At 34.2% G+C, this 25,921-nt stretch overlaps 1 protein-coding gene across 1 annotated transcript in view; it reads left to right on the top strand.

Moving 5' to 3' along the window:
• The window catches only part of BRIP1 (BRCA1 interacting DNA helicase 1), a 151,587-nt gene that overhangs the window by 37,041 nt on the left and 88,625 nt on the right, over positions 1-25,921 (top strand). Inside the window, exons 7-10 of the mRNA XM_081272560.1 lie at positions 2,594-2,884; positions 9,337-9,558; positions 21,560-21,759; positions 25,271-25,403. Of these exons, the coding sequence (XP_081128686.1) occupies positions 2,594-2,884; positions 9,337-9,558; positions 21,560-21,759; positions 25,271-25,403 (846 nt within the window). The remainder of the gene's footprint in view (positions 1-2,593; positions 2,885-9,336; positions 9,559-21,559; positions 21,760-25,270; positions 25,404-25,921) is intronic.

Raw genomic sequence — 25,921 nt, 5'->3', positions numbered from 1 at the left:
CTAACTACCATTTTTTAAGGACTCTACCTCAAATTCATAAATGGTACAATGACTTCAGATCACTTTACAACTTGAAAACCAAACAAATACCTATTCAGTATAAAATTAAGCATGGTTTAAATTTTTCTGAATTATGGGTTAAAAAAATCAATTTGATGTACCTAAATAAAGCCCCACTAGTGGTAAAAGTTTTCTGAAACTTATTCACCATCTTTTATTTTTGTTGGTACAGCTATTAGCATGACATTTTAAGATAAGCGTAGTATTCATTAGCAAATTCACCATTTTAAAAATTTAAAAGTTTGAATACAAAGTAGAAAGTTATAAAACTATGTAGTTACATCCTTTTTTTTTTTTTTTGTACCGGGGTTTGAACTCAGGGGCACTCTACCACTGAGCCACGTCTCCATCCCTTTTTTTGTATTTTATTTAGAGACAGATTTGCTGAGTTGCTTAGCACCTTACTTTTGCTGAGGCTGGTTTTGAACCTGTGATACTTCTGTCTCAGCCTCCCAAGGTGCTGGGATTATAGGTATGCGCCACTGCTCCTGGAAACATCCCTTTTTAATAGAAAAAAGTTATGCAAAAGAATGTTTATGAAGATTTGTAAGTTATATCTAAACTATTAGTGATGGGGAGTTGGTTTAATTTGTTTCTATATTGTCTGAATATTTGGTCAGAATTAAAAGGTGTAGGTGGTAAACTAAGTGGAGTTAATGTTGTAAAGCGTTACATCAAAAGTAGGTTTTCTGAGCCCTGAGAAGCAACCATCTTATTGGATTACTTAGATGCCTGAGGATAATGTATCCATATAGCACAAAATTATTGATGTATTAGGCCCTAGTATTTTAATATTGAAGTGAATTTAACAGTATCACAAGGAAGAAAAATAGTAAAACTGAATAAAAAAAGATTGAAGGTATGAAAAAGTAAACTAATTCTCTACCTGGAGTTAACCTTAATTGTTTAATATATTAATTAATTAATGTGCTCATTGCAAAGACCACAAAAGAATTCACTGAAAATATGATATGATTTGCATTCCATTTTCTCTAAGTTGTTGGATATTGCAACATATGTAACATAAACCACACGTCAGCTGTTTCCTGCTTCACTGTTGACAAGAGCCCCATTCATAACTTTCTTTTTATCCCTTCAGTGAATAAGTAATTATTCAATATAGAAGGCAGGATATTTGGAACTGGCTATTTAATGTGGCAGCACTCTGTAATGAAATCTGCTTTACTAGCAACCTAAGAAGGCAGTGTAACAATTCTAGCATGGCTGTAACTTTATCTGCTTTGACTGACTGTTTATTTGGCACATCAGTGAACCTTTTATCCCAGTGAGTGACAGCTCCAGAAGGGTCACATTTACATCCATTCTATCATGTATTGTAATATTTAATGGCAGACAAGGTTGAGTGAGACTGGGAGTAACTTGAACTTGCTTTTCCACTGAGTTGAGGCTAAAAGACAGCTTGATCCCCAGTATTGTGGTGTAACATACTATGACTTAGTATTTGTTCATGAAGACTACTCTTACTGATTACAATTAAAAAAAAAAAAAAACCAAAAACCTAAGAACTTCAGTAAGTAGAGTGTTTGTTCTACTAAATGAAAACTTTCCAGTACAAGTTTTTTTTTTTTTTTTTTAAGGTAGTGTGCTGTTTGCCTTTTTTTTCCCTATCAGTGGCCATTTTCACAGTATTTCTCTTAAATGAAACTTCATTCTCTTTCCTTTGGTGTGATAATTGAGGCTTTAAAGGGAGGAGTTATTAAGAACCCGATAATTCTAATATATAGCATTAAACTTTTTCGACAATTTGGAAATGAGATAAATATCAGGTAAATATTAGACTTTATTCCTTGTTATATGTGGTGTATTTTAGGAGACATTTACATAACTATTTCCCTGATGAAACTGAATTATAAGTGAAATTGTCCAGGAAGAGCTTTGCCCTATAATACTCTATATAATAATTTTTACTGATGGATTTGCATTCCTTGACAGGTAATTGGATTTGCAGGTATACTTTTTCACATAAGCAAACTGCTTTTATTGTTAAATGTTAGTATTTTGCATTTATTTAATACCTTTGCTGGAGAAGAATTTTATTTACTCATTTTTTAGTGGTACTTGAGATTTAACTTGATATTTCTGTTCTTTTGTAAACTATATTTAAAGTGCTTTTAAAAACATTGGTGTAATATAAAATATTTTAGTGAGCTATGCTATGAGCAAAACTATGAATTCTAAATTATAATCACAAGTTCATATGAAACCTAAGCAAAAATTAATATTATCTTCTTCATTGTCATATAATTTTTATAACTTATGAAAGAGAAGAGTTAAAATATACTTAAAACAGAATTGCAGAGTTAGAGTGATAATGTTAGAAACTTTTGAAAGAGGACTAATTTGAAATGAAATTTGTAATTGTTTATTTAATGGCAAGTTTTAGATATTGTAATATCTTGAAATTTCCTTTTTAACAATTGTGATTCATTATTGGTTCTGATTCTGTGAGAGGCTTGACAACATTTTATATGGTAGTCCAGACATTCGTTACCATTTCTTTCCTTCACTACAGCCTCCTGGCCAGTGTTCTAAGTGCTGTTGTTCTGCAAAACAAGGAAACAGTCAAGAGTCTTCAAATACCATTAAGAAGGATCAAGGGGGGAAATTCAAGAGACCCAAAATATATTTTGGGACACGCACACACAAGCAGATCGCTCAGATTACTAAAGAGCTCCGGAGGACAGCATATTCATGGGTGCCAATGACCATTCTTTCCAGCAGGGATCATACTTGTGTCCATCCTGAAGTCATTGGTAACTTCAACAGAAAAGAAAAGTGCATGGAATTTCTGGATGGAAAAAATGTGAGTAAAATTATTTTGTTTTAGAGAAACAATAAGGCTGAACAGATTCAAATTACTTAATGTATTTTATATGTACTTTTCTAGTGATAATCAAATAACTTATGCAAATCAAATTAAATTGCTAGTATTTTTTGTTTTTTTAGTTGAAGATGGCATATACCTTTATTTTGTTTATTTATTTTTTATGCAATACTGAAGATCAAACCTAGTACCTCACATGTGTCAGGAAAGTGCCCCACCACAATTCTAGCCCCAGTGTTAATATTTTTTGAAAAATAGTTTTACCATAAGAAAATTTTAAGTTTAGAATTATAGATTTTGGTTCTAAAGCTTGCATATATTTAATTCCGTGAAATTAATTTCCATTGGAGTCAGACATAATCATTTCTAAATTCCTCTACCAAAAATATATGTGGATGATGTCAGACGAAAAGATAAAAAAGTCTAAATGATTTATTGTACTTAGATCTAATTATTATGTTTTACATGTCAAAAAACCTAAAGAGAAGATGTTTATTTAGGCTATTTCTTAGAAAAAATTTAGAAAAGAATTTTAATTGAATGCAAAATATGATTATTCCTGTTTCCTAATTCTAATTTGCACAAACTTCTCTTTTAAAAATTATATTAGACTATTGACTTAGAAGATTTCATAAATGCTTTTGAAATTTTCCAGGAAATTAGAATATTGGGTAAAGACATGATTTTAAAATATTCTTTGAGGTAATATTATTTTGGGAGTCTGTGTTCTAATATAACTAATTTACTCTAAAGTTGAAGTTGTAAGTAATGAAATTATACTCAGAAATCATTATTGAACCAGTATATGAAATGAACAATGATATTGTAATTTATTTTGAAGATTGTTTTGTCTCTCACTACTATTTTATTGGAGTTGATTTACACAAAAGACTATCAGCTACAGCCCTCACACTATATGATATGGTAGGTCACTGCCTACTATATAGTGTGAGTAAATTATTTTGTCTTATGCTTTTCTTTCTCCAATGCTTTTTTTTTTTAAATCAAATGAGAATTTGATTTATTTAGAGCTATTCAAAATATACCTTAATAGATATTCAAAGATTGTGAGATTATAAAATATTAGTTGTAAGGAACTCCAGTGACATATTTGGAGCCAGAAAGAAAATATAGAATTATTTTATCAAAACCATTATTGAAATCCTAAAGTTATATTTATTTCCATGTACATTCTTTCTAACTAAGGAATTGTGACATCTTTTTACTATATATATTTAAAAAGTTCTCTTAGAAGAGAGATGAAAATATTAAAAAGGCAAATGTTAAAAAATATAAATAAAGAAAACATTGTTCATGACCTTCATTGTTAAGTAGACATCTTTCTATAATTGGTACCTGATCTGTTGAATTTCTCAGTGACCTGAGTACTTTTTTGGCTATGTATTCTATACAAGAAAATTCATTAGCATTGTTATTCAAAAATTTTTTTTAAACTCATTACTGAGAAAATTCTTCTTTTATGAACAAATACATGTGTTATAAAATACCTTGGAAAAAGTCATTAAAAAGTTTAAGATTATAATTTCAAGTCTTATATAATGTTCTAGAATACTGTAGTGCTGGTTTTGTTTTTGATGGATATTCACTCAAGTTTGAAACATGTAAAAATAAAAAGTTTAGAGTTTTTTGTTGACCTTTAGTTTGTCTTCAACAAGTATTTTGTTTTTGAATATTAGTGATATGAATAATTGAAAATACCTGCTTACAGTTTGCCTTGACCTAATTCTGCCTCAGAATGGTACCTCATAGGCATAGTGAACATTCTTTTTCTTGTTCCCAAGCCCTCAGAGTAATTTGGTATTGTAATGGGGGCCAATTACAAAGTCACCATAGGTGTCTGTATTTACTATGGCTGAATCACCAAAGCGAAATGATAAATAGATAACTGACAGTTTGAGTGAAAAGAGTTTAAAGTGTGATAACGCTTCAATTGACAAACTCCCCTTAGGGTTGTGTTACACTGCTAAAATGGATGAGCTTTTCTGGTTTTGCTATCAGCCTGCACAGGGCTCTTTCTAAGTGCCCTTGAAGTATAAACTTTCTGATTTTTTGGCTTGATCAGAAGGCGCATGTGTTTTTGTTCACTGTTTTATTAAAGTGCCCTCATACTGGAAAATTATGCACTTGTCTATTAAAGATTAATTTTTATTTCAATTAGAAAAAAATGATTTTAACTAGAACCAGAAATGAGAATTATAAAATAATATCTTAGATATAGAATATCTGTTTTTTATTAAAATGTAGCCTTATCAGTTCATAATCATAGATTTCCAAGGTATCTTAGTGACCATTTTGTACAAAGATAAGCTTTGGAATTGTCTGAAAGACAATTGGAATTAGAAATGGTGAACATTCAATTTTTAAAATGATATCATTCATACCAGACTTGGTATGAATGATAATTGGCACATCTCCATGTATCTCTGGATCCTCAAATCACAGAATTTTAGAGCTGGAAGGAACTCAGAGATGGTATAGTCACTGAGTCAAAAGGAATGTTTAAAATCTGATTCCACTACTCTTTTGATGCTTAGTCGCATGAGAAAAATGGGCCCTAAAGTATGCTCAGTCACACAAGTAATTACCAAGAAAGGAGGAACCAGAACTCAAGTTCTTTAACACCTACCCCACTGCTATTTTTTTAGTCAATCAATCAATTAATTAATTAATTTTTTAGTTGTAGTTGGACCCAATACCTTTATTTTATTTATTTATTTTTATGTGGTATTGCGGATTGAACCCAGGGCCTCATACCACTGAGCCACAACCCCAGCCCCCTCACTGCTATTTTGTTTACACTAGAAATAAAACTAAAGGGGTTGTTAAAGTATGGGGAAGTTGACACAGTATAAAGGGTGAAAAAAGAGTAGTAGATGTTAGACAAAGTAAATGAAAAATAATGTAAAAATGAACTAAATAAATATAGTTAGGAGAGGTCTTTCCTCCTAATTATTTTTAATACTTTGGAGAAGTAGCAGGTACTTTCTCTGAGCATGGCTGAATATAAAACTTTGGAAGTATTAGTCTTCTAGTACTTCTAGTACTAGTCTTTGAGAGTGTCTTGTCTTCTTTGTAGGTTATGAACCTTTTATGGTTTACTCTGTTTCTAGCAATTGGGCATATGAATGTACATAATGTGTGTATGTTTTCAAAACATTCTCCTTTTGGATGATTTATAGATAATTTGTGTGTGTGTGTGTGTGTGTGTGTGTGTGTGTAAACATTTTCACTTGTTAAGGATACACTGAGAGAGATTTTTACTTCAAAATCATCTTTAATTTTTTATTAGTACATGGAATTAGTAGAAATGAAATGACCTGTTATTCTACCACTTATTATTGAATAATTGAAACAGAAAATTAATGCATGTAAATATGGTTAGAAAATCCAGAGTTATAGAAAAGGATAAAATAAAGAAAGGAATTCCCCTGGCCCCTTAAGTGGTTACTTCAAGGAAACTACTGTGAAATTTAATGTATATTCTGGCAAAACATTTAGAAAATGTATTTGCTATAATATATGCATACTTATTGTTTTTTCTTTTCTTTACTTTTTTTTTCCTTTTGCGGTACTGGGGATTGAACCCAGAGGCACTCTACCACTCAGCTATATCCTCAGGCCTGTTTATCTTTTTATTTTGAGACAGGGTCTCACTAAGTTGATTAGGGCATCATTAAATTTCTGAGAATGGGGACTGGGTTGTGGCTCAGCGGTAGAACGCTTGCTTAGCATGTGTGAGGCCCTGTGTTCAATCCACAGCACCACATAAAAAATAAATAAAAATAAAGGTTTAAAAAGTTTTTATTCTGAGGATGGTCTCAAACTTGCAATTTTCCTGCCTCAGCCTTCTGAGTTTTGGGGATTAAAGGCATGTGCCACTGTATTTGGCTATGCTCATTTATTTAAAATAACAGCTTTATGAACTTAATAATTTTATGCACATTATTCAGTATCTATTTGTCTTCATCAACATGTCGTCAGGAAGCCGAACACATTATCACACAGACAAATCTAACTCATTTTAGAATTATAGCTTCTGTGTGAATTTACCATAATTTATTTAACATGTCTGCTGTAGGTGGTAGCATTAGGTTTGTTTTCAGTTTTTTTAATCTGTTAAACAGTACAATTTGTGTGTTTTGTGTACGTATGTATATATTTAGTGTGTGTATAGCATGTATATATTATATATATTATGTATATGTTATATACATATATATGCACATATATAATATATTAATGGTAAAATTTAAAATTTTGAAAATTTGACAAATTGCTTGTGTACTTTCTACTATTAGAAGTTTATTCTTCTACTAAATGGTGTGTATTTATATTTGTACTAATTTTGTACATTTTTAAATAGTATATAACATACTCTTGCTAGGACTGGGTTTTATCAAACACCTTTTATTATTAATACATGTAATAAAATTTTTTTACTTCCAATAATAGAATATAAAATGATCTCAGTATGTAACGAAAGAAATAGAAATTACCATTGAACTTTTTTGTTTCCTTTTTTTTGCAATACTAGAGGTTGAACCCAGAGTTATATCTCCAGTCCATTATTTTATTTATTTATTTTTTCATTTTGTTTTGAGACATAATCTCACTAAATCTCTGAGGCTGGTCTTGAACTTGTGATCCTCCTGCTTCAGCTTCCTGAGTAGCTGGGGTTACAGGTGTGTACCACCATGTCCCACATTGCTGAATTTGTGAATATTCAGGCAAAATAATATTAAATCTTGCTAGAAAGTATTGAAAAATACAAATAGAAACAAGAAAATGTTATTCTTCACTTTTAAAATAGACAAATAATAAAAGATAATATCAGTCATGTTAAGAATGTGGAAATGGGCCAAGTAAAATGGAATATAGTTTCTGATAGGTAATTTGGTGATATGCTTTCAAGAAACCTAAAAATGTTTTATTATTTTTGATCCCATAATGCCATTTCTAAAAATATGTACTAAGAAATATTATTGTACTGTCATGTGTAACTAATTATAACCAAAAAAAAGTTTAAAAAAGTTATTGCACATTTAAAAAAAAAAGAAATGGACATGAGGTTATTTACTGCATTATTTTTCAAGCAGAAATTGATAATAGTCTATCTAAATGTCTGGTAATAAGGAAACTGATTAATGAACTATGACACATTAATTTAGCATATACAGATATGTTAAATTAATATCTATTATATATGAATATATGTGTAACTATCTATATACATATGTGTGTGCATATATACATATATATGTATATACATATTATACATATATTTATATAGCAATAAAACAATACCTGGCATTATAAGAGCAGTTTTCTGATACCATCTTTAATAAATAAGCAGAGGAAAATAATAAAAATATTTATTTATTTTGGTTAGACTGTTAATAATCCTCAGTTCCTGGGGAAAATTTTATTCTTATTGCATTGTGGAGATATATCTTTAAATAACATGTATAGAAGAAATACAAGGGGCTGGGGATGTGGCTCAAGCGGTAGCGCGCTTGCCTGGCATGTGTGCGGCCTGGGTTCGATCCTCAGCACCACATACCAACAAAGATGTTGTGTCCGCCGAGAACTAAAAAATAAATATTAAAAAATTCTCTCTCTCTCTCTCTCTCTCCCCCCTCTCTCACTCTCTTTAAAAAAAAAAAAAGAAATACAAAATAAAATACATCAAAATGTTAATAGTACATTTTTTGTGTGATGGAATTATAATTTAGGAGTTTGGGGGATATCCTTTTGTATTTTCTGATTTTTTTTTGTAGTGATCTTAAGTTTATCTCCCAAAATGTTCCAGCCTATCTTTCTTCCTTCTCATTTATATTTGAATACTATTACACAACTCAAAATTGATCCCCAGCACCACACACAAAAGGGTACAAAAGAGTCTATAGAGAAAAATCATTCCTATGCCAGTGCCCAAGTTCCTTCATTCTCTTCCTTAAAAGCAACAAGTGACACCATTTTTCTTTGTATCCTTCCAGAAATATTTTATTCCTAATATCACGTTAATCAAAACAAAGCCACAACAAACATAATTAAAAAATATATTTTTAAAGTGAATATGGGATATCAGGAATTTAGCTTGTCAGGAGCTCTGTCTCAACTACTATTGAGTCAACTACTATTGTTTCTTTAAAATGGTTGTGATTGTAGCCAGATGTGGTGGTAACAGCTAACAGGAGGGTGAGGCAAGAGAATTATTTGAGCCCTGGAGTATGGGCAACATAGAGGGACCTCATCTCTTAGCAACAAGCAAATATGAAGTTCCAGTTTTAAATATGGTGTTTCATAAAACATTGTGGCTTTAACAGTGTTCCTAGAATTCTGAAATGAACTAATTTTTTCCTTCTATCCCAATATTGGTTCATATTTTGATTATGCATATTTGTTTTTAGGGAAAATCCTGCTATTTCTATCATGGTGTTCATAAAATTAGTGATCAACACACATTACAGACTCTTCATGGGATGTGCAAAGCCTGGGATATAGAAGAACTTGTAAGCCTGGGGAAAAAACTAAAGGCGTGCCCATATTACACAGCTCGAGAACTGATAGGAGATGCTGACATCGTCTTTTGTCCCTATAACTATCTTCTAGATGCACAAATAAGGGAAAGTGTGAGTATATATGTAAAAAAATAGAACTTTTTTTTTCCTACTTAAGAGGATATAAATGTTGAATGCAAAACTTTTAGATATTTTAATGTCTTTGTTTTTTTATATTCAGATTCTGTTAATATATTTACATAAAGAGTGCTAAAAACATATTCTAAGGTATATTAAAAACTGAATTTTAGATCTTTTAATTTTCAAAATAACAGCAATTTTAAGGATTTAGGGATTGAAGTGGGATTATAGCAGGGTTTAGCAGTAGACATTTTGGGTTGAAAATTCTTTATTGTGGGGGGTTGTCTTGTTTATTGTAAGGTATTTGGTAGTATCCCAGGTTTTACCTACTAGATGTTAGCACCATCCCTACAATCGTGACCATCAAAAATGCCTCCAGACGTTGCCAGTTGTCCCCATTTAAGACCCATTTATATCCAACTTTCCATTCTAATGAATAGTCAGAATTATTTAAAATTTTGTTTCTGAAAAAATATGTTTTGATGAACTTGTATTAAGAGAATGCACATACTATGAAAATTAGGTATTTTGAGCTTTTGAGAAATGAACTATTTGCTTTGTTCTTAGAGAAATTCAGTTACAACAGATAAAACAAAAAGTAAATAACTTGATATACTGAAATGTTATTTCTTTCTTTAGGTTTGACTCTACTTACTAGCTTTCTATTTCTTTAAGTTTAAAATTAAGTGGTATTGTGTTTGCCACCCCTACTGGTACCCCTGTGATCCTACCTCTTATTGGTTGCCTTTTTTTTTTTTTTTTTGGTACCAGGGATTGAATGCAGGGACACTTAACTACTGAGCCCCTTCCCCAGCTCTCTTTTGTATTTTATTTAGAGACAGGGTCTCACGAGTTGCTTAGTGCCTCGCTTTTACTGAGGCTGGCTTTGATCTCATGATCCTCCTGCCTCAGCCTCCCCAGCTGCTGGGATTATAGGTGTGAGCCACTGCACCAGACTATTGGTTGCCTTTTAACTCATTGTCTTCCTTCAGAGCCATTGTTGTATCAATGCTAGACCAGTCGTCGTCTTCTTTTTTTGTCATATCCTTTCCTAACTTAAAAATCTTAAGGGACAAATTAAAAATGATCCTTATCTCAATGGAGTTCCCATTCTCATAATCAGGCAGACCAGTGGATAAAATTATTATCTGAAACAAATGCTTGAATAATGGCACATAGAAAATGCTATGGAGCATAATGGAAGAAGTAATTAATTTTTCAAAGAATGACAAGTTTTAAAAATTCCCTTTGGAATTCAAATGTGATGAATAAGAATACCCATAGAATTATGGGATTATGTGAGTAGAATTATTAAAGAAATTAATTTTTTTTAAAGATGAAATAATCTAAGTACATTTATAAGCTCTGAGAAGGTATACAGAAAATGACAGACCAGAGGGGAGAAAGTATGTAAATTATAAGTGAAGCAATAAATTCCTTTAATCTAAATTGGAAAAAAAAAATCTCCCGTTGCTCTCTTTGCTCTGGGATGAAGTCCATATTTGTTAGATTGACATTCAAAATACTTTTTCAGACATCTCTACTAAAATACTCAACTCGAACCCTTCAAAAATTGTCTTACAGAGGCTGGGGTTGTGGTTCGGTGGCAGAGTGCTTGCCTACCATGTGAGAGGCACTGGGTTCAATTCTCAGCACCACATATAAATGAATAAAACAAAAGTCCATTGACAACTAAAAAAAGTTTTTTAAAAATTATCTTACAGTTCCCTGAAGATACTTTGTTCTTTCCTATGTATCTCGTTTTGATGATACCTCTGTTGAAGTATAATGCTGTGCCCTTTCTTTCTTTGTCCTAATCCAAATGCTCATTTTTAAATGCTTTTATTATTACATTATAGTTATATATAATAGTTGTGTTTATTTTGACATAATCATATATGCATCATGCATGGAATTTAGTTTGCTCCATTTCAATCCTCGGTGCAGCCTCTTTCCCTCCCCTCCTTACTCCCCCATCTTCCTTCCTTCTGCTATCCTCCTTCTTCTACTCTACTGGCATTTATTTATTAATAATTGGTGCTTTATAGATATACATAAAGATGGAATTGATTGTAGTATATTTAGATGTGTACATAGCATAACTTTGTCAATTTCATTCTGCATTTCCTTCCCTTTCCTGTCCTTCCTCTCTCTCCCTGGATCTCCTCCTACTCCACTGATCTTCCCTCTGTCTTTATATGATATCCAACTCTGCCTTCTCTTTTTCCCTCTTACTTTGCTCTAGATTCTGCATAAGAGAGAAAACATTCAACTCTTGATTTTCTGAGTCTGGCTTATTTTACTTAGTGTGATGTTCTCCAGTTTCATTCATTTACTAACAAATACTATAATTTTATTCTTATTTATGGCCAAGTAAAATTCCATTATGTATTTATACCACATTTTCTTAATCCATTCATCTCTTGCCAGGCACTTGGGCTGGTTATTGTGAACTGTGCTGCTATAAACATTGATATGCCTGTTTCACTAGAGTATGCTGGTTTTAGTTCTTGTGGAAAAATTTGAAGAGTAGGATAGCTAAGTAGTATTGTGAATCTATTCCTGTTCTTTTGAGGAATTCCTATGCTGCTTTTCATAGTAGTTGTACTAATTTGTAGTCCTACCAGCAGTATTTCAGTGTACCTTTTCCCTCTCATTCTTGCCAGCATTAATTTTTTTGTAGTGATGATTGCCTTTCTATCTGGGGTGAGATGGCAATGTAGTTTTGATTTGCATTTACCTGGTTGCTAGGGTGCACATTTTTTTCACATATTTGTTGGTGATCTGTATTTTTTCTTTGAAAAATATCTGTTTAGTTCTTTTTTTTTTTATTGGATGTTCACAACATTACAAAGCTCTTGACAAATCATATTTCATACATTAGAATCAAGTGGGTTATGAACTCCCATTTTTACACCAAATACAGATTGCAGAATCACATCGGTTACACATCACATTTTTACATACTGCCATATTAGTGACTGTTGTATTCTGCTACCTTTCCTATCCTCTACTATCCCCCCTCCCCTCCCATCTTCTCTCTCTACCCCATCTACTGTAATTCATTTCCCTCCATGTTTGTTATCCCATTCCCCTCATAACCTCTTATATATAATTTTGTATAACAATGAGGGTCTCCCTCCATTTCCATGTGATTTCCTTTTTTTTCTCCCTTTCCCTCCCGCCTCATGTCTCTGTTTAATGTTAAACTTTTCTTCCTGCTCTTCCTCCGTGTTCTGTTCTTAGTTGCTGTCATTATATCAAAGAAGACATTTGGTATTTGTTTTTTAGGGATTGGCTAGCTTCACTAAGCATAATCTGCTCTAGTGCCATCCATTTCCCTGCAAATTCCGTGATTTTGTCATTTTTTAATGCTGCGTAATACTCCATGGTGTATAAATGCCACATTTTTTTTATCCATTCATCTATTGAAGGGCATCTGGGTTGATTCCACAGTCTAGCAATTGTGAATTGTGCTGCTATGAACATCGATGTGGCAGTATCCCTGTAGTGTGCTCTTTTAAGGTTTTCAGGAAATAGTCCGAGAAGGGCAATAGCTGGGTAATATGGTGGTTCCATTCCCAGCTTTCCCAGGAATCTCCATACTGCTTTCCAAATTGGCCGCACCTGTTTGCAGTCCCACCAGCAGTGTACAAGAGTACCCTTTTCCCCACATCCTCGCCAGCACTCGTTGTTGTTTGACTTCGTCATGGCTGCCAATCTTACTGGGGTGAGGTGGTATCTTAGGGTGGTTTTGATTTGCATTTCTCTGACTGCTAGAGATGGTGAGCATTTTTTCATGTACTTGTTGATTGATTGTATGTCCTCCTCTGTGAAGTGTTTGTTCATGTCCTTGGCCCATTTGTTGATTGGGTTGTTTGTTTTCTTATTGTCTAATTTTTTGAGTTCTTTGTATACTCTGGATATTAGGGCTCTATCTGAAGTGTGAGGAGTAAAATTTGTTCCCATGATGTGGGCTCCCTATTTACCTCTCTTATTGTTTCTCTTGCTGAGAAAAAACTTTTCAGTTTAAGAAAGTCCCATTTGTTGATTCTTGTTATTAACTCTTGTGCTATGGGTGTCCTGTTAAGGAATTTTGAGCCCGTCCCCACAATCTGTAGATCGGAGCCAACTTTTTCTTCTATCAGACGGAGAGTCTCTGATTTGATATCTAGCTCCTTTATCCACTTTGAGTTGACTTTTGTGCATGGCGAGAGTAGGGGATTCAGTTTCATTTTGTTGCATATGGATTTCCAGTTTTCCCAACACCATTTGTTGAAGATGCTATCCTTTCTCCATTGCATGTTTTTAGCTCCTTTATCAAATATAAGATAGTTGTAGCTTTGTGGATTAGTCTCTGTGTCCTCTATTCTGTACCATTGGTCCACCCGCCTGTTCTGGTACCAGTACCATGCTGTTTTTATTACTATTGCTCTGTAATATAGTTTGAAATCTGGTATCGCTATACCACCTGATTCACACTTCCTGCTTAGAATTGTTTTTGCTATTCTGGGTCTTTTATTTTTCCATATGAATTTCATGATTGCTTTATCTATTTCTACAAGAAATGCCATTGGGATTTTGATTGGCATTGCATTGAACCTATAGAGAACTTTTGATAATATCGCCATTTTGATGATGTTAGTTCTGCCTATCCATGAACAAAGTATATTTTTCCATCTTCTAAGATCCTCTTCTATTTCTTTCTTTAGGGTTCTGTAGTTTTCATTGTCTTTCACCTCTTTTGTTAGGTTGATTCCCAAGTATTTTATTTTTTTTGAGGATATTGTGAATGGAGTGTTTTTCCTCATTTCCATTTCAGAAGTTTTGTCGCTGATATACAGAAATGCCTTTGATTTATGTGTGTTGATTTTATATCCTGCCACTTTGCTGAATTCATTTATTAGTTCTAGTAGTTTTTTTGTAGACCCTTTTGGGTTTTCTAGGTATAGAATCATGTCATCTGCAAATAGTGATAATTTAAGTTCTTCTTTTCCTATTTTTATGCCTTTAATTTCTTTCGTCTGTCTAATTGCTCTGGCCAGTGTTTCGAGAACTATATTGAATAGAAGTGGTGATAGGGGGCATCCCTGTCTTGTTCCAGATTTTAGAGGGAATGCCTTCAATTTTTCTCCATTCAGAATGATGCTAGCCTGAGGCTTAGCATAGATAGCTTTTACAATGTCGAGGTAAGTTCCTGTTATCCCTAGTTTTTCTAATGTTTTGAACATAAAGGGATGCTCTACTTTGTCAAATGCTTTTTCTGCATCTATCGAGATGATCATATGGTTCTTATCTTTAAGTCTATTGATATGGTGAATAACATTTATTGATTTCCGTATATTGAACCATCCTTGCATCCCAGGGATGAATCCTACTTGATCATGGTGCACAATTTTTTTGATGTGCCTTTGTATCTGATTCGCCAGAATTTTATTGAGGATTTTTGCATCTAGGTTCATTAGAGATATTGGTCTGTAGTTTTCTTTCTTTGAGGTGTCTTTGTCTGGTTTCAGAATCAGGGTGATGTTGGCCTCATAGAATGAATTTGGAAGAGCTCCCTCTTTTTCTATTTCCTGAAATAATTTGAAAAGTATTGGTATTAATTCTTCTTTAAAGGTTTTGTAGAACTCCGCTGTATACCCATCCGGTCCTGGGCTTTTCTTGGTTGGAAGTCTTTTGATTGCTTCTTCTATTTCATCTATTGATATTGGTCTGTTTAAGTTGTGAGTTTCCTCCTGACTCAGTCTGGGCAAATCATATGACTTAAGGAATTTATTGATGTCTTCACTATCTTCTATTTTATTGGAATATAGGTTTTCAAAATAATTTCTAATTGTTTTCTGTATTTCTGAAGCATCTGTTGTAATATTGCCTTTTTCATCCCGTATGTTAGTAATTTGAGTTCTCTCTCTTCTTCTCTTCGCTAGTATGGCTAGGGGTCTGTCGATCTTATTTATTTTTTCAAAGAACCAACTTTTTGTTTTGTTAATTTTTTCAATAGTTTCTTTTGTTTCAATTTCATTGATTTCTGCTCTGATTTTAATTAATTCTTGCCTTCTGCTACATTTGCTATTGTTTTGCTCTTCCTTTTCTAGGGCTTTGAGATGAAGTGTGAGCTCATTTATTTTTTGGTTTTTCCTTTTTTTGAGGAATGACCTCCAGGTGATGAATTTCCCTCTCAAAACTGCTTTCATTGTGTCCCATAGATTCCGATATGTTGTGTCTGTATTTTCATTTATCTCTAAGAATTTTTTGATTTCCTCCTTTATGTCTTCTATAACCCATTGATCATTCAGTAACATATTGTTCATTGTCCATGTGATGTAGGATTTTTCCTTCCTTCTTTTATCATTGATTTCCAGTTTCATTCCATTATGATCTGATAAAGTGCATGGTATTATCTCAACCCCTTTATATTTACTGAGGGTTGCCCTATGGCATAATATATGCTCTATTTTTGAGAAGGTTCCATGTGCTGCTGAGAAAAAAGTATATCCACTTGATGATGGTTGATATATTCTATATATGTCAGTTAAGTCTAGGTTATTGATTGTGATATTGAGGTCAGTAGTTTCTTTATTCAACTTTTGTTTGGAGGATCTGTCCAATGGTGAGAGAGGTGTGTTGAAGTCACCCATGATTATTGTGTTGTGGTCTATTTGATTCTTGAACTTGAGGAGAGTTTGTTTTATGAACGTCGCAGCGCCATTATTTGGTGCATAAATATTGATAATTGTTATGTCTTGTTGGTCAATGGTTCCTTTTAACAGTATATAATGTCCTTCCTTATCCCTTTTGATTAACTTAGTCTTGAAGTCGATTTTATTCGATATGAGAATGGCCACCCCTGCTTGCTTTACGAGGAGCGTGTGCGTGGTATATTTTTTCCCAACCTTTTACCTTGAGCCTGTGTATGTCTTTTCCAATCAGATGTGTCTCCTGGAGGCAGCATATTGTTGGATTTGTTTTTTTAATCCATGTTACCAGCCTATGTCGCTTTATTGGAGAGTTTAAGCCATTAACGTTTAGAGTTACTATTGATATATGGTTTGTACTTCCTGCCATGTTTGATTATTTATCTCTTTTTTTTCCCCCTAATTTAGATTGTTTCTCCATGATTAGCTTTCCCCCCGTCCTCTGTCTTTACCGAGGCACTTCCCGCTGATGGTTTTGGTTATCGTTTTCCATTTCTTCCTTGTGTAGAGTTTTGCTCAAGATGCCTTGCAATGCTGGTTTTCTGGCTACAAATTCTTTTAGCTTTTGTTTGTCATGAAAGATTTTTATTTCGTTGTCGTATCTGAAGCTTAATTTTGCTGGATACAGAATTCTTGGTTGGCATCCATTGTCTTTCAGTGTTTGAAATACGTTGTTCCAGGATCTTCTCGCTTTCAGCGTCTGTGATGAAAAATCTGTTGTCAACCTTATTGGTTTACCCCTAAATGTAATCTGCCTCTTTTCTCTTGTAGCTTTTAATATTTCCTTTTGTTCTGTATATTGGATAGCTTCATAACAATGTGTCTTGGCGTTGGTCTACTGTGATTTTGTGTGCTCGGTGTCCTGTATGCATCTACAATTTGTATATCTGTTTCCTTTTTTATTTCTGGGAAGTTTTCTGTAATTATTTCCTTCAGCACGTTACTCATTCCCTTGGCATGAATCTCTGTGCCTTCCTCTATCCCGATGACTCGTAAGTTTGATTTTTTTAAATTATCCCAAATCTCTTGGATGTTTTTCTCGTGATTTTTTACCAGCCTTTCTGAGTTGGCTAGACTCTTTTCAAGATGATATATTTTGTCTTCATTATCTGACGTTCTGGCTTCTACTTGCTCCACTCTGTTAGTGATACTCTCGATTGAGTTTTTAATTTGGTTTATCGTTTCCTTCATTTATAGAATTATTGTTTGATTTTTTTTATAATCTATATCTCCTGATAAAGATGCTTAACTTCTTCTTTTATCTGTTTATGTAATTCCTTTTCAATGTGCTCTTTAAGGTTCCTTTCCATCTGTCTAAGGTGTTCCTTGAGTTCTTTATATGGCCATTTTTCTGATGACTCCAGGTCCTCCTGAATATTTAGGCTGTCTTTCATTGTTTGTACTCCTTTTCTTCCTTGCTTTTTTATGCTCATGATACTTCTTGTTCTGTTTGACTGCTGAGTTACTGTTTACTCTTATAAATTTATTTGATGCTTGGGAGGAGAGGTATTAGAAGGGAAGGGAAGAAGTGACTAAAGAGAGTGAGTGTAGGCAGGTGGAATTCAAGAGGGGGAATAAGAAAATTGAAAAGAAATGAAAAGACAAAAGAAAAGAAAGTGAAAAGAAAGAAAGAAAAAACGAAAAAATAAAAATTTTAAAACAAACAAAAAAATTATAATGATGATAGAAAAATGGAAATTGGAGTTTAAAAAATAATAATAATAATAGAATAAAAAGAATTAAAAAAATTGACACCATTAATAAGAAAGTTAAAGAACAACAACAACATCAACTACAAAAAGTGAGAATAAAAAAAAATAGTAATAATAATAAATGCAGTCATAGAGCTCGATTAACTTCTCTTCCAGTAGATGGAGCTATGCCGACTGGGCCAGGCTTCTTCTCGTGATAGGTGGGAGCCAATCACTGTGCCTCAGCTCTTTTTCCCAGACTGTGCGAGTCTCCAGTCCTGAGTGTCTAGGTCCTTCTCTCGTGGTTCCTCAATCCAGGCCCCACTCAACTGTGACGCTTACCACATTACTGGCTACACGCCGGGTCTGCTGCTCCTGGGAGCCCTGTTTTCACGGATGCCTGGGCACACCCTTTCTGTTTGCCTCCCTTGGACCCTACGTTTGTAGGGCTTGGGGCTGAGGACCCCCAGCAAATTTGTTTGCCCTTAGGTAGCAACTCCCCTGGTAGCTGGTGCAAGGGACCTCTGTTGTCAGCCCTGGTGGGAGCGATAGCCGGGGTTCTGCGTCGCTAGTCCCACGTCACTCCTGATTCCCTGGGTCTGGCTATGGTGCTCAGTTGGCTTTTACCTCTGTGAGATCAGGTGGGCCGACTAGTTATTTCAGCAGGATCGTTAGTGCTGAGTCACGAGAAGCAGGCGATCCGGGGCTTAAATGCAGCAAATTCGTGCTCAGTGTGTGTTTTCTGAGGGGCCCAAAGTGTACGCCCTAGCTCCACGTCAGCTCAGCATTGCCTAGTAATCCTGAGCAAATAGGCTTTAGATAATTTACAGCTCCCTATGCCCTCGCAGTTGAAGAGGTCAGAGACTTTATCCCTCCGCGTCTGCCGTCATGTTAGACCTCCTCAATGATATTCATGTTACCCTTACAGTTTCCTGGCATAAGCAAGATCTTGGAGTTATACAAACTGCTGCTTCTGTTTCCAGTCCAGTTTTCTAGAACTGAAATCCTGCTGCCTTCGCCTCCACCTCTGGTCCGCGCTCTTTGGCGCCGCGATTGTCTGCGACCTTAGCAGCGCCGCCGCGGGGGGCCCAAGCGGCTGCCGCCGCACCTGTCCCCTTGCAGAGGGATGCCAAATGACCCCAGAGCAGGCTATGCTCCAAGGTGCAGCAGGGAACAGGCAACCGAGGCACTTGAGGCCGTGGACCTGCCTTCGGAGGACAGGGTTCGGCACGCAGCCCAGTTCCAGTCTCTAGCTGCGGTAGCTGGACTGTGTAGACAGGGCCATCAAGACAGCGTGCAGAAAGCAAATGGCGGCTCCCGCGGAGTGGATTTTCGGCCCCGAAACTACAGCCCCGCCAACAATTCCAATCCACTAACTCTCCCTGTATAGACAATATTCAAAAAAAAAAAAAAAAAAAGGGCGGGGTGTACTGAGCTTTCTTTGCCTCAGGTACTTACAATCCACTGCTGATTGCCCCTTCAGCTTCTCTGCCGGGAGCGAAGTGAAAGAGGAAGCAGATGGGCGCAAAGCGCCCGCGGTTTTGAGCAGGAAAGCGTCCGGGAGCCAAGCGTCTCTTTTTCAATCTCTTTGTTTTTTCTGCTGCTTGGCCGGGTGGTCCACTACAGATTAATGGTGAAAGGAGCTCTAACAAGCTGGGCGAAGTCTCTATTAAAGCTGCTGTTCTGAGCACCAGGCTCAGCACTTCAGCTACCCCCTTACGCAGCGGCCATCTTCTCTGTTTAGTTCTTTTGCCCATTTATTGATTGGGCTATTTGTGAGGGTGTTTTGGTGTTTTTTTTTTTTTTTTTTTGGTGTTAAGTTTTCTGGGTTCTTCATATATTCTCATTATTAATTCCCTATCAGAAGAGTAGCTGGCAAAGATTTTTTTTCCATTCTCTAGCCTCTTTCTTCATCCCCTTTATCGTTTCCTTTGCTGTGCAGAAGCTTTTTAATTTGATGCTGTCTCACTTATGGGTTCTTGATTTTATTTCTTGAGCTTTAGGAGTCTTTTTAAGGAAATTATGCCTGCGCCAAGGTGTTGGAGTGTTGAGGTTTTAAAGTTTCTGTTATAATTCTTAAGTGTTTGGTCTGCTTTGATTTGATTTTTGTGCAGAGGGAGAGTTAGGGACCTAGTTTCATTCTTCTACATATGGATATCCAGTTTTCTCAGCACCATTTGTTTAAAAGGCTTTTCTCCAACATGTATTTTTAGCAGCTTTGTCAAGTATCAAATGACTGTAACTATGTGGGTGTGCTGTATGTCTTCTATTCTATTGGTCTTCGTGTCTGTTTTGATACTGGTACCATGCTGTTTTTTGTCACTACAGCTCTGTTGTATAATTTGAGATCAGGTATTATGATGCCTCCAGCATCACTTTTCTTGCTCAGGATTGCTTTGTATATTTTGAGTCTTTTATTCTACTAAATGAATTTTAGGACTGTGTTTTCTAGTTCTGTGAAGAATATCTTTGGTATTTCGATGAGATTGCATTGAATCTGTATAATAGTTTTGGTAATAGGGCCACCAATTCCTCATAATTAAAACCCCCAGTCTATTTTGTATTCTTCCATGATTCTTTATCAGTCATTTCAGCTCTGTGTGTATTATTATTGTCTCAAAATATTATTATTATCTCATTGGCAATTGCTTTTTGGCATTTCCTTGTTGTATTATTAGTCAGGACTCATTTCAATTGCAGGTGACATGAACCCAACTTAAAAAGTTTACACAAATATCTGACTCCTCTTTTTGTGATGACTTTATTGTCAGACAAGCTCTTTTCTTGTGGGAAGAAAGATAACCATAAGCAGCTAGCTTATCTAGAGAAAAGAACATGCCCTTTTATTTGTCTCCTCAAATTTTTATGGTTGGCCTTGGATCGCATTACATTCCTTGACCAAGACACTGTGACCATAGAGGGATGGAATATGTTATTTAACCCCTAGGTTATGAGCCTTACTCCTGTTGTGAGAATGGTGATGTCCCTTATTACAAATTGTCCTACCAGCATCACATAGGAGTTGAGGAAGAACAGTACTCAAAATGAAGGGTTGTAGGAAAGACTAAAATGAAACAGATATAATACTTTATTTTATTATGTTGTATTTAGGGACTCATTTGAATCTTATGTTGTTATTTTACTTTGAAAGGTTCTGTACTCTGTTTTAAAATTACATTAGAAACATATTCATCGTGGGATTTTATAAACCCTTCCATATAGTTAGTAGTACCTTGATCCATACTCCCTTAATATGTGTTTTTTAATTGATAGGTTCACAAAGTGTTTTTTTTAAGTTGTTGATGGACCTTTATTATTTTTATTTATATGTGGTGCTAAGAATTGAACTCAGTGCCTCACACATGCTAGGCAAGCACTCTACCACTGAGCCATAACCTCAGCCCCCTGCAAAATGTTTTGAGGGTAAAAACAATGGGAAAATCTACCAAGTAAAACTGATATTCAGTTGACCTCAGTGCTCCAGAAGTTTAAGGCCTAGAATAATTTGCTTATGTAGTGTGAATTTTTAAATGAAATCTCTTGCCTGCTGCTGTTAAATCAATTTTGCTGAATGTTTTATAGGAAAATTCTTTTATCTTATAGATGGATATAAATCTGAAAGAACAGGTTGTCATTTTAGACGAAGCTCATAATATTGAAGACTGTGCTCGGGAATCAGCAAGTTACAGTGTGACAGAAGTTCAGCTTCGGTTTGCTCGAGATGAACTAGATATTTTGGTTACCAATAATATAAGGAAGAAAGACCATGAACCCCTTCGAGCTGTGTGCTATAGCCTCATTAAGTAAGAGTATTTGTCTATTAATTTATTTGGGTTGGCTTTGTAGTAAAGATATGCTTGATTACAGCAGGGTATTTTAAAGTTAGCAAACTATGATTAATTGGGCTATATGGGAAATGAGTTGTTCCTTACTAAGTAAGGTTAAAAAAATAAAAAAGCCTAGTCTAATCTTTTGTCTTTGTCAAAAGAATATAATGAACATAATTGATTTTTTAAGTTAATAATTGTGAATGGCATTCCTAATTTAGCAGGATAATTCAACAGCTCCAATTGCTGTGTGTAGGACATTGAATAGAAAACATGGTTTTGATTAATTTATTTAATTTATTTTTTATGGTGCTGAGGATCAAACCCAGAGCCCCATGCATGCTGGGCATATTTAATATATTATAAAATTCTGGATCGTGACTTTATTTATTACTTTTCCTTCAGTTTCAATAAGATTCTAGTTTGATGGGTTTTAATTAACCAAGACTTCAGTATACTTAAATAATAGATTTAGTGCCAATTTTCTTAAAATTTACATTAGATAATTTTCCTTATATTAGACTTTAAGTTGTAGATCTAGAATCTAGTTATCTCAGGAGAAACCTCCTCTAACTCTACATTTCATTCCATGTATTGTGACATTTTGTTTACTGCATTATGTATTTTTTAAAAATTTGAATGTTATAAAGTAACATGGTTTGAACAGAAAATCTTGCAAATTTACATAGTAAAAGCCTTCTTTCCATTCTATCTTCTATCTGCTTAGTATCTGTTCTTCTAAACAAGTTTATTTTCAGGGCACATTTATGTATATATGAGCCAATATAAATATATTCTCTTAGTCATCATTTTTTTTTTTTTTTGCATAAATGGTGGGTCTGCTAGACGGACTTTTTTTCCCTTAATTCAGCTTTTTTTTTTTTTCATTTAACAGTGTATTTTGGAGATCTTTCTGCATCAAGATATAGGAAGTGTTTGTAATTTTAAAAAATAGTTGCCTAGGAATAGTCGTGTAGCTCAGTGGTAGAGCACTTATCTAGCATGCACAAGGCCTTGAGTTTGATCCCTAGCACCACAAAAAAGAAAATAATTGCCTAGAATTGCACTGAATAGATAACAATAATTTTCTTAATTAGCCTCTGATTCATAGAAAGAATTGTATTGGGAAAAAAAGTGTTTCCTCTGCTGTCACACCAGTTAGCACAGAAGCCTCTATGGCTCTAGGAGGTATGAGGATTTTTCCCTGCAAGGAAGCAAGCAGTTCTGCAGCATTAGACTATTAATTGGGTGTCCTTTAATTAAACTCATTTCAAGTCTAGTACTATTTGCCTGGAGATGGCATGAGATTCCACAGGTTGAGGGCTCAATCCCAAGACTGCTCCCAACCCTTATCTTTCTATATCATTTGTGAGCTTCAGGTTGTTTGATGTGTGCTTCTGACTGACTGCTATAAATTGTGATTCCCATAATCCCCTTCTTGGGATTGGTTAATTTGCTCAAGCAGCTCACAGAACTCAAGGAAACACATTTACTACTGGTCTATTATAAAGAATTTACAAAGGATACAGAGATGTATAGGTCATTGTATGGGAGAAAGTGGATGGGGCTTCTATGCTCTATCCCAGTGTGTTTCTCTCTGGGAACCTCCTTGTAGTTTAGCTGTTAGGAAGTTCTCCAGACCCTGTCCTTTTGAACACCTCATTATACATACATGATTGATTAAATCATAATTCAACAACCTACCTGTCCTGTCTTGATCTTTCTGGTGATAGTCTCTATCATTCAACAAAAGGATATTATCACTTTGAAGAGTCCAAGGATTTTAGGAGTTGTATGCCAGGAAACAGGGAATAAGACCTAATATATATTTCACAGTGTTATAGGAGTTGTTTCTAGTCTTTTGCTATTATAGTACATTGCTGTAGTTAATAACTTTTTAAAATTTTTTTTTTATTTTATTTATTTATTTTTTTAAAGAGAGAGTGAGAGAGGAGAGAGGAGAGAGAGAGAATTTTTAATATTTATTTTTTAGTTCTCGGCAGACACAACATCTTTGTTGGTATGTGGTGCTGAGGATCGAACCCGGGCCGCACGCATACCAGGCGAGCGCGCTACCGCTTGAGCCACATCCCCAACCCCAATAACTTTGAACATATACCATTTCATGTGTATGAGAATTACATCTATAAAATTCCTTGAAGTTGAATTGTTGAGTCAAAGCATAGTTCTATTTGTAGTTTCAATAATTATTGCTAAAATTTATACAATCAGTGGATAAGTGGAGGGAACTAATGTATGCTTTTACTAGCTGTGTTTGTAAGTATGAAAGTTGTTTTTTTCCTCCTTGCCTGATAGTTAAAAAGTGGAATCCCAATGTAGTTTTCATTTATTTCTCTTAATATGAACAAAATTAAATGTCTTTAAAGGCTTGATTCATTGTTGCCCTTTGTCACAACCACATGGCTTTCTTTCAGGTTCTCCAAGAAGTACATGTATTAACTACCTGAGAATGTGCATTAGGTATACCTCCCTCCTGTTTGGAATATACCCCCCCACCCCCCATGACGGGATACTTTTGCATTCAATTTTTAAAATATGTTACTTTAGGAAGAATATTATAGACATTCAAATTAAAGTAGCAACTAGGTTATATTAACCTAATTTATTTTCATTATATTATATACCACTATCAGGTATTTTCTTGTTTATGTATTCATTTCTGCATTTATTTTTGTCTCCCTTTAGTAGAGTAAAATTTCTGTGAGAATAAGGACCTTGCTATTCTATGTAGTATTATAATTTCTACTACTCAGAATAATTTCTGGTGTGAAATAGGTATTGAAATATGGTTATTGAATGTACAAATGTGTCTGTATGTCAATAAATACATTTATATATTTTCAGATAATTCTCTTGTGTTAATATGTAGTATATTGATTTATTAGATTGTTTTACATTTCTTCTTATGTGTATTTGGGATAACCACCTAAACATGGCTTTCAGTTAGAGAGAATTAGTCAGTAAAACAGTGTGAATCCATTAATACAGCTGGGAAATCACGTGTGTTACTTTCTTCTGAATAAAGCTTAATTTTTTTAAGGTTTATTTTATAGTATGAAACATGGATTTTTTTTTAGTTCTTTTATATATGTGTATATATATACACACACACATATATATATAAATTTTTTTAGTTTTTTTATATATATACATATTTATAGGTCATACACACACACACACATAAATCTTTTTAAGTTGTCAATGGACCTTTATTTTATTCATTTATTTATATGTGGTGCTGAGAATCGAACCCAGTGCTTCACATGTGCTAGGCGAGTGCTCTACCACTGAGCCACAACCCCAGCCCCCAAACATGCATTTTTTAAAGATGTGTTAATTAATCCACACTTATGTCCTAGGAGCTTTAAGAAATACAAATTAGAGTGTGACAATAACAATTCTCTTGTGTTGTTAAATAATGCATTTAAGGATGATTCTGGTTGACAGTTATTTTATTTTATTCTAGTTGGTTAGAAGCAAACTCTGAACATCTTGTAGAAAGGGATTATGAATCATCTTGTAAAATATGGAGTGGAAATGAAATGCTCCTAAACTTATATAAAATGGGCATCACTACTTCTACTTTTCCCATTTTGCAGGTAAGATTCTTTTTTTTCTACCTGTGAAATTGATTTAATGAACTAGAATTGATTTAATAGTGAGTAAATCCAGTGAATTACCCAGAATTTATTAAAAAAATTGTTTAAAAATTTTATTAGCTTAATCTGAAAATCTTTAAGTGATGGCATAAGTAGGTTATGGGTAAAAAAATAGCATTATTTGGTTTGAAGAAAATAAGGTTTTCAAGGGATTTATTGTCTTGTTCAAAGCTAAAAAAGTCAATATAGAAATTTTATTTTGTCAATTATAAAAAGTTAACATTTTGGGAAATGAAAATGAAAAGAAACTCATACTTTGTTCACCTTAATTTGGAAATTATAATCCTGAGTGAGATTCATGGCTAGAGATTATGTGTGATCTTTGGGAACTATGATCCTTATTAAGGATCATTTTAAAAATATTTTTAGTTGTAGATGGACACAATACCTTTATTTAACTTATTTATTTTTCTGTGGTGCTGAGGATCGAACGAACCCAGTGCCTCACACCTGCTAGG

This window comes from Spermophilus citellus (genome assembly GCF_964194105.1).
Source record: "Spermophilus citellus genome assembly, chromosome: 17".
In the NCBI taxonomy this organism is placed as follows: Eukaryota; Metazoa; Chordata; class Mammalia; order Rodentia; family Sciuridae; genus Spermophilus; species Spermophilus citellus.
Note: the sequence above shows the minus strand (reverse complement) of the source record. Positions and strands in the feature narration are given on the sequence as shown.